This window comes from Helianthus annuus, chromosome 4 (assembly GCF_002127325.2).
Source record: "Helianthus annuus cultivar XRQ/B chromosome 4, HanXRQr2.0-SUNRISE, whole genome shotgun sequence".
NCBI lineage: Eukaryota > Viridiplantae > Streptophyta > Magnoliopsida > Asterales > Asteraceae > Helianthus > Helianthus annuus.
The window spans coordinates 173,976,693-173,986,791 of record NC_035436.2 but is presented as its reverse complement, the minus strand read 5'-3'; the positions used below and the strand labels follow the sequence as shown (position 1 = coordinate 173,986,791).

Genomic DNA, 10,099 nt, shown 5'->3' with positions numbered 1-10,099 from the left:
TGTGAAGGACATTTATGTGGAGCATGAATTACATGGAATTGATTAACTGCTTACATGATGCATGATGTTAACTGCCAAACACACTTTGTGACATAGATTTGCATGTGAATCTTTACGATCTTGAACTGATTGAGTATACGTGCATCCTATAGGACTTGACTGATTACTTGTGAGCACATAGTTTAGCATACTGAGCAAACCAAGGTGAGTTCACACTTTCACAAGGCATGGGATTCCCAAGGGTTGGGAATGGGTAAAGAATTTAAACCAACACCGCGTGATCTCCTGGTCTAGGACACGTACACACCCTCTTAGTTGAAGGGTGACAACATGTGATAAGGATTAAACGGAAACTGCGTGATCTCCTGGTTTGGAACACGTACACACCCTCTTTACTAAAGGGTGACAACATGGATTCTAGACCAAAACTCTATCATTAAGTCCCTCATTTTTATATCGACTTAATCGCCGGGCCAATGGCGAGCGGGTCATTAGTTAGATAGCGTTATTTAGGTTTGACAAGCCTCACACCGTACCGCAGAGGACGGGCGTGAACTAATGGATCTGGGCACCAGTCAATGATGATAGACATTGACGCCAGGGCACCAACTTACTTTCGTCAGTGGTCGATATGGTAAACAGGTCTAGTGGTTAACATGGGGAAGCCCCTACCAACTATGGATATGTTTGGGAAACAGGGTAAACTGATTTACTTACAACTTACAAATGAACTCTTGGTTTTGAAACAACTTAACAATGAACACCAACTGTGAACTCGCTCAACTTTGTTGTTGACTCGTTGTTACATGCCTTGCAGGTCGTTAGGTACTCATGGAGCTTGCACGGGGAGGCGTGGTCATTGTGGGACATGGATAATCGTATGCCATGTCAAACATTTGATACATTTGAACTTTTGTTTTGGTTTTAAACATTATGCTTCCGCTGATTACTTAAACTATGTTTTCTTTGGACACCAATTATATTGTGTTTGGGTTTTATATTTACTTACACGCTATGTTCAATATGATTGGTGGCTTGATCCTGGTCAGTCACCCCTCCAAGCGGTGATACCCCGCATGTGAAATTTGGGGGTGTGACACATTTAGTAGATTGTTTTCGAGATATAAACATAAAGATGAATGCTTACTTATCTCGTGGGGAACATCTCTCGGATATATGGGTAACCCCCGAAATCTTGTTTGAAAGATTTTCTATTTCTGACATACTAGGTCTTTGTGTGTGGTGATATCTGGGGTATTATACCAGGACTTCTGATTTTGCGGGAGCAATAGCCTAGTCCTCGTATAATACTTTGCAAAACTTTAATCTTAAAGCTAGCCCTCAGCATAAAAAATATGAAACATTGAAAAATGCTAATCATGTGCTGTTGAAGAAAAGATCCCCAAACGGGACACACCGAAAGACGAGCCATCATCTCTTTGTCTGAACGGAAGTTCTAACCTGAGCTCTCATGGTCTCGCATTTACCCGTTTGCAGATATCATTAGTGTACATTCACCTGTAAGACTGAACATAGAAGTCTGAATACGGGAGTATATTCTGAGGTGGGACACGCGAATAAGTTTAAGTCGTTAAAACAACTAATTCGTATCTCGAAACAGTTGAACTTTGTGTGAAACTTTAAGTGGATCAATATACTGACAATCTAGGTGAATTGTTTAGAACTTAAGATGTTTAAAGCTTAACGGTGTTAGTGATTTGTCTCATAAACTGATATGATCTTTTACACAAACTCACAAAAATATTGTATGTAAATATTTCTTTTTTGCATTTCATTAAAATCAAAAACCTAAAAAGATTTTCAGTGTGTTTTAGCATAAACTTTTGAAAAATCCAAAAAGATTTTCGACAACTGATGTTGTAGAGCTGATTTTCAAAATTCCAAATACTAAACATGATGAACATCTGGTGAGGGAGAGTCTGTTAAAAATGATAAAAGATTTGAATGTTTTGCCTACAAGTGATCATCAGAAATTTTAAATGTTAAATCATTATGAACAAATTTTTTGCAGATGATATAAAAATTTGTCAAATTGATAAATTTGTGAATCTTATTTTGAGGTAGAGTCTGTGTAGGTTTATGAAGCTGATAATGCTGAAGAACTTAAGGAATCAAGAGATCTGATCAAGAGAATTAGATAGATCAAGAGGCAGATTGCGATTCTGAAATTGTGAAGAAGAGAAGAAGCTAAAATTGCTAGATCAACATTCAAGGGGGAGTTTGAATGGTTGAAAGCCAGGTTGAAATCCTGGAGATGAAAGAAGAAAGAAGATTGAGGATGCTTTACACTGTCAGATACTTTGGACAGCGCGAAAAGACTGATAAAGACTGAAGTTTGAAGACTCGACACTGAAGACTTCGTCAACATCCAAGGGGGAGTCTGTTGGTGCATATGTCTGTCGACTTCGTCTTGTATCGAGTCTTGTTTTAGAATAGATAGATCAGGGCACGATATACGAGAAAAATGTCAAAAATGTGTTTGGGGGCTATTTCGCACGAAATGACTTTGTCATTTCGTACGAAATGAACCTGGTCATTTTGCGTGAGTTGTTTCGTGCGGAATAGGCTGTCTATAAATAGTAGGTCGTGTCATCTCATTTGTAACTTTCCGATTCCAGAGCCGAAGTGCTGCTGAAGTGTCTACTCGCTGTAAAACGTTGTTATATCAATCAAAAAGACAATTGAAGTGAATATCAAGCTGTCTCGAACTCTATATGTTAGTTTCCGCCTCTCGTATTGAGAAGAACACCTCTGAACGACTCGTTTCGGTCGTGAAAACGATCCTACAGACCCCCTTACGATTGAGTGCAAAATAGGAAGTGAAGATGAGAGTTGACATAATTGGTTGTGGTAAAGAGGGGACTACTCTCCCCTAGTGAAGCGCTCCTTACACCCTAACACTGAAGATAATGGTTTTGCGTGAGTTTTCTACGGCTAGACGTGTCAAATGTTATTTTAGTAAATTGTCTTGAGTCAATGCTTAATTTCCCATAAATAAATATATGTGTGTGTGTGTGTATATAGCATGTAAAGATCGATTAACTATTCATCATATAAGTTGTGTATTTTGTTGGGTTACTATGTTCCGGTATTTACAAACGCCTTAGATTGCGGACATAAGAAATATGTTTCACAACTACGTCTACAAACAAACTTTCCTCAACCAACATCAACATATTCACTTCAATTATCATCTCCTCATTCATATCATATATTCATCATTTCTCAAATGACTTCTCGGGCCACAATACCTCCTCTCCTCCTCTTCCTCTTCTTCATCTGTGCAGCCGTCGCTCAAGTCCCGACGGCCTATGAAATACTACAAGAATACGATCTCCCCGTTGGTCTGCTTCCGACAAACGTTACAGTGTACACCCTGAACAGAGAAACTGGAGAGTTCCATGTTAATCTGGGTGAAAACTGTACGTTTAAAAACGATGGGTACGAAGTAAAGTACAAACCTATGATCAGTGGAGTGATCAGAAAAGGCAAGGTGACGAAGTTGAAGGGGGTAAGTGTAAAAGTTATGTTATTCTGGGTGCAAATTGTGGCGGCTATTCGGGACGAAGGTGAGGTGGATTTCTCGGTCGGGATGTTGAAGGCGGGGATCGATATCGAGGCGTTTGAGGAGTCTCCGCAGTGCGGTTGCGGGTTCAATTGTGTTGCTTCAGAAGGTAAGGGGAAAGTTTCGAATATTTTGGACTGGTCGATGTGATTCATGTTGTAAGGCTTTGGTTTGGTGTTAAGTTTCTAAGCGGAATAATAATGTACGTGTTCTATTATTATATGTTAAAAGTCTGTCATATAAAGAATTTGGGGATCAAGTTAAAAATGTCAACAATTAAAAACATATGTAGATGGTTAATGTAGTAATGGGTGTCTATATGAATAGCATTTATAATGAGGTCATACATACATGTAATATTAAATCATCTATCAAGGTTGAGAAATGCTGTTGAGGGTAAATCAGTAAATTGCAAGTCAACTGCCTGGTCAACTGGATGGTATTCTTTTATAAAGTTTTCTTTAGTTTTAATAAGGCTTCATTAGTTGAGGGACTTAATGTGTCAAGTGCAGAAGCTTTAGGCTAATGGTGTAATTAGTTTGTTAACGGTTGTTAACTGTTAGTAGTTGTTAAATAGGGGATTAGGTCACAAGTGCAGATAGTTCTTTTCTTTCTCATGTTCATTACACTCTTGTAATCGTTGTAATCTTTTGATTGTGATTCAATAAAGAAGTAATCGTTGGTTGTTTGGTGTTAATTCATTCTTAATTTCTCTGGTGTTCTTCAACAATTGGTATCAGAGCCTGCGTTTGGCTCCGATTCAGAGAAATTAGGGTTCAATTCAAGCCAATTGTGAATTGAAAAGAGTCGCCATGGTGTCCACGAAGTTCGAGTTGGAGAAATTCGATGGGAAGAACGATTTTGGATTATGGAGAGTGAAGATGAGGGCATTATTGGTTCATCAGGGGATTGTAGATGCTCTGGCTGGTGAGGCAAAGTTACCAGCGGGTTTGACCGATAAAGAAAAGAAGGATATTCTTGAAAAGGCTCATAGTGCCATCATTTTGAGTCTGGGAGATCGGGTGTTGCGAGAGGTGTCAAAAGAAACTTCTGCTGCGGGAATTTGGGCTAAGCTGGAAAGCCTGTATATGACAAAGTCTCTTGCAAACCGTCTCTATCTCAAGAAGAGGTTGTACACCTTCCAGTTGGCTTCAGGTAAAAGTTTAGAAGATCATACTGATGAATTTAATAAGGTGATTCTGGATTTAGAAAATATTGATGTGTCCATTGATGATGAAGATAAGGCTATAATCTTTTTAGCCTCTCTCCCTCAGACATTTGAGCATTTTGTTGATACTCTTATGTATGGGAGAGATTCATTATCAATGGAAGAAGTCTTGGCTGCTTTAAATTCTAAAGAACTTAAGAAGAGAAGTGATGCTAAGGAGGAAATAGGTGAGGGTCTGGTTGTAAGGGGTAGGCCAGAACAGAAATCTTTCAAGGGGAAGAATACACCTAGGTCTAAGTCCAAGTTTAAAAGGAAATGCTATATCTGTAATTCAGAAAAGCATTTTAAAAGAGATTGTCCAGATAGATTCAAGAAGAAGAAGTATGATTCAGGGTCTAAGAGTCAACATGGGGGGTCACCAGATAGTTCAAATGATGGGTATGAAAGTGCTGATGTACTAGTTGTGTCTAAGGGAAATCAAGATGACAACTGGATTCTTGACTCAGGAGGTTCTTATCATATGACTCCTCATAGGGAGTATTTTCAAGACATTGAAATGCAAGATATGGGAACTGTGAAACTGGGAGATGACAGAACATGTAGAGTACAAGGGCAGGGCACTGTTGTTATTAAACTTGAAAATGGCACAGAGTTGAAACTTGTGAATGTTAGGTTCATCCCTGAACTAACAAGAAACATTATTTCACTTGGCATTTTTGAAAAAGAAGGGTGCAGTGTAAGTCTAAAGAATGGAAAGGCCAAGATAATAAAAGGTTCTATGGTTATCTTTACTGGCACAAGAAGAGGGAACAATATCTATATGCTGGATGGCAAGGTGTCACAAGGTGTAAATTGCTCTGTTGAAAGGCCCAAGATTAGTGATGCTGTTCTCTGGCATAGAAGACTTGGTCACATAAGTGATCAAGGGCTGAATGAACTCAAGAAACAAGAGGTTCTTGGCAACTTTGATGGAAGAGAAGCAGGGTTCTGTGAGCATTGCATTCTTGGCAAATCTCACAGAGTAAGATTTACCAAGGGAATTCACTCAACCAAAGGCATTTTAGATTATGTCCATGCTGATTTGTGGGGGCCTGCAAGAACCATATCTTTAGGAGGTGCCTTGTATTTTTTGTCTATAGTTGATGATTTCTCAAGAAGAGTTTGGGTGTATGTTTTGAAAGGAAAACATGAGGCTTTTGGAAAATTCAAAGATTGGAAGATCTTGGTGGAAACTCAAACAGAAAGAAAGGTGAAAAAGCTGAGAACAGACAATGGTCTGGAATTTTGTAATGATCATTTTGATCAGTTCTGCAGAAAGTATGGTATTGCCAGGCACAGAACAGTCCCAGGAACTCCTCAACAGAATGGGTTGGTGGAGAGAATGAACAGAACACTGCTGAATAAAGTAAGATGTATGTTACTTAGTTCAGGCATGCCAAAAAGGTTCTGGGCTGAAGCTGTTACTACAGCAGCCTATCTTGTGAACAGATCACCATCAACTGCCATAGGTCTTAAAACACCTATGGAAATGTGGTCTGGAAAAAAGGAGGAGTATGATAACCTAAGGGTGTTTGGTACATTGGCTTATGCTCATGTAAAACAAGGCAAGCTGGAACCAAGGGCAGTGAGAGGCATCATTCTTGGGTATCCAGAGGGTGTAAAGGGCCATAAATTGTGGAGAATAGATGATGGTTCTCCAAAGGTGTTTAATAGCAGAGATGTAGTGGCATTTAGAGAAGATGTATACTACAAAGATGTCATGGGAGGCAGTATTGAAGATGCAGGGTTCAGCAATAAGGAGGATGTTCAGATAGAGGTGGAGTCTGATGGTATGAAGAATTCAGATGAAGAAGAAATGCCTGAAAGTTCAAGTCATGGTCAATCTCCTGGTTACAGCATTGCTAAAGAAAGACCAAGAAGGCAGATCAAACCTCCTTTAAGGTTCAGAGATGAAGAAGATATCTCTGCTTATGTCTTTATGGCTGCAGAGCTGGAAGATAGTACTGAACCTTTGACATATAATGAAGCAATTGCATCTGAAGATAGTGAAAGATGGCAAGTAGCAATGCAAGAAGAAATGGATTCACTGCATAAGAACCAGACTTGGGTACTTGTTGATAAACCCAAGGGTCAGAAGATAGTCACTTGTAAATGGATCTTCAAATTGAAAGAAGGTATACCAGGGGTTGAAGGGCCTAGATACAAAGCCAGGCTAGTGGCTAAGGGTTTCACTCAAAGGGCAGGAATAGACTATAATGAGGTATTCTCTCCTGTGGTTAAACATTCTTCTATAAGGGTAATTTTGTCATTAACTGCTGTCATGGGAATGGAACTTGAACAACTCGATGTAAAGACAGCATTTTTGCATGGTTATCTTGATGAAGAAATTTTAATGAATCAGCCACAAGGTTTTGTGAAGAAGGGAGAAGAAGATAAAGTCTGTTTGCTGAAAAGATCACTGTATGGACTGAAACAGTCTCCAAGGCAGTGGTATAAAAGGTTCGATGAGTATATGGTCTCTAATTCTTTCAAAAGAAGCAGCTATGATGCTTGTGTGTATTTCAAAGAGTATTGCCCTGGTAAATATGTATACCTGTTGTTGTATGTTGATGATATGCTAGTGGCTTGTCAAGATTCTGAGGAGATAAGGAACACAAAAGATCTGTTGATGGCTGAATTTGATATGAAAGAGCTTGGTGAAGCTAAGAAGATCTTAGGTATGGAGATTACCAGAGATAAAGGAAGGGGTATTCTCAGGTTGACACAGAGTTCTTATATCAGAAAAGTGCTAAATAACTTTGGTATGATGAACTGCAAACCAGTGAGTATTCCTTTTGCAAATCATTTCAAGTTATCTGCTCAAAACTGTCCTAAAGATGAGGAAGAGTTCAAACAGATGGAGAAGTGTCCCTATGCTAATGCAGTGGGGAGTTTGATGTACCTTATGGTATGTACCAGGCCGGATATTGGTTATGGGGCCAGTGTTGTTTCCAGGTATCTTGCTAATCCTGGAAAGCTGCACTGGGAAGCTGTGAAGTGGCTGATGAGATACTTAAAAGGGTCTCAAGAAGTAGGATTGACATTCAGAAGCAAATCAGAGGGTGATAATTTGATTTTGGGATATGTTGATTCAGACTTTGCTAAGGATAAAGACAGGGGTAGATCAATTACTGGGTATGGTTTTAAAGTGAAGGGTAATTTGGTCAGTTGGAAAGCTTCACTTCAGCATGTGGTAGCCCTGTCCAGCACTGAAGCTGAGTATATAGCTTTGACTGAAGCTGTTAAAGAAGCTATATGGCTGAAAGGTTTTGTAGCTGAGTTGAGAGCTGTTTTTGATGAAACAGTGGTTGTATGTGATAATCAAGGAGCAGTGCAACTGTCAAAGAACAGTGTTTATCATGAACGTACCAAGCACATTAATGTCAGGCTGCATTTCATTAGAGATGTTGTAAATTCTAAAGAGGTGAGGATTCAGCAGATTGGGACTGATGATAATGCTGCTGATATGTTTACAAAGCCTATGCCAGGTGTGAAGTTTTCAAAGTGTTTGGAAATGTTTGGTGTTGGTTGATTCAGGGGTTGAAGTGTTTGATTTGCAATTTAAGGTGGAGATTGTTGAGGGTAAATCAGTAAATTGCAAGTCAACTGCCTGGTCAACTGGATGGTATTCTTTTATAAAGTTTTCTTTAGTTTTAATAAGGCTTCATTAGTTGAGGGACTTAATGTGTCAAGTGCAGAAGCTTTAGGCTAATGGTGTAATTAGTTTGTTAACGGTTGTTAACTGTTAGTAGTTGTTAAATAGGGGATTAGGTCACAAGTGCAGATAGTTCTTTTCTTTCTCATGTTCATTACACTCTTGTAATCGTTGTAATCTTTTGATTGTGATTCAATAAAGAAGTAATCGTTGGTTGTTTGGTGTTAATTCATTCTTAATTTCTCTGGTGTTCTTCAACAAATGCAAACATGAAAATCAATTCCATATTTCCATATTGCGCATATACCCTTTTCCTCTAGTTTACATGTGTTCTAGTCATCTAGTGTTTGTAATTATTTACCCAGAATGATCTTCTCGTGGATTGACATTCTCATAATCTTTCTAGTCATCTAATGTTTGTAATTATTTACCGACAATGACCTTCTAGTGTATTGACAGTCTCATAATCTTTCAAAGTGAAGATCGTAGGTTCGGGTCTCGCTTAGAGCAAAATTACTCTGGTTTGAGCCAGAAGTTTTACCACGGTGGGCTTTCGGGCAGTGACGACTGATTTCCTCTAGAATAGTGGCGGGCCAGTCACCAACGTCGCATGGACATAGATGGCCTTTTGCCATTTGGGTTTACCTGGTCACTCGGGTGATTGGGTTTTTGTTGGTAGTTAAAAAAAAAACTCAATGAGAATTTAATGAAAATAAAATTGTTACTAGAAACCAAAAATTTATGCTATACCGTTCTTTTATGATTTTATCTTTAAGAAACGATTTATTAGTTTGAAACATCTATATCTATACTATATAATAAAAGAAACCAATAAAAGGACACTTGTCATTATTCTAGACCATCATTAATTGTAGATAATTATTATTTAATTTAAATTATTAAATTTAATATATGTTTTAAATATTGTTAAAAAATTGATAAGCTAATTTTTATATATTAAATCATTTAATCGTAATAGTATATCTATAAAAGAGGTTGTTATTTTTAATAAAGTTTTGATAAATAATGTTTCAAGAGATATAGATAGAAACTTACATAAACAGGCTTTGAATTTATAATGATTATTCTTGAGTTTACATATACCTTTGTTTTAAATAAGTTAATCTATTTATACTATAGAGTAAATTACGTTTTTGGCTCCTGTGGTTATATCACTTTTACTATATTAGCTCAAAATAAGAATTTTTAACATATCTGCCCCCATGGTCTCTATAACTAACCATTTTGGCCCTTAAGTCTAATTATTTTGGCCCCCATGGTCTCTATAACTAACCATTTTGGCCCCTATGATCTATTTATACTATAGAGTAAACTTTACTATATAATAAAAGAAACCAATAAAAGGACATTGCCACTTAGATTGTGGCCCAGTGGTAAGTAGTTAAAGACTACTTTGGGGAGACCCAGGTTCGAACCTGGTTAGGGGTATTATTTAAGGGAGAAATAATTTGTTGTTCAAAAAAAAAATAAAAGGACATTTGTTATTATTCTAGACCATCATTAGTTGTAGATAATTATTATTTAATTTAAAAATTATTAAATTTAATATTTGTTTCAAATATTTAAAAAATTACGAATAAAGTTTCATAAAATAGTAATTTTAAAGCTATATAATTTAATAATTACCGAT

General features: G+C 37.6%; 1 protein-coding gene across 1 annotated transcript; it reads left to right on the top strand.

Annotated features, from left to right (window-relative positions):
• The first annotated feature begins 3,141 nt into the window (after window positions 1–3,141).
• Window positions 3,142–3,800, top strand: LOC110934970 (uncharacterized protein At5g01610). The gene has a single exon (XM_022177636.2). It carries the CDS (start codon window positions 3,251–3,253, stop codon window positions 3,734–3,736), a length of 486 nt encoding a protein of 161 aa, XP_022033328.1. The 5' UTR covers window positions 3,142–3,250; the 3' UTR covers window positions 3,737–3,800.
• Window positions 3,801–10,099: the final 6,299 nt, after the last annotated feature.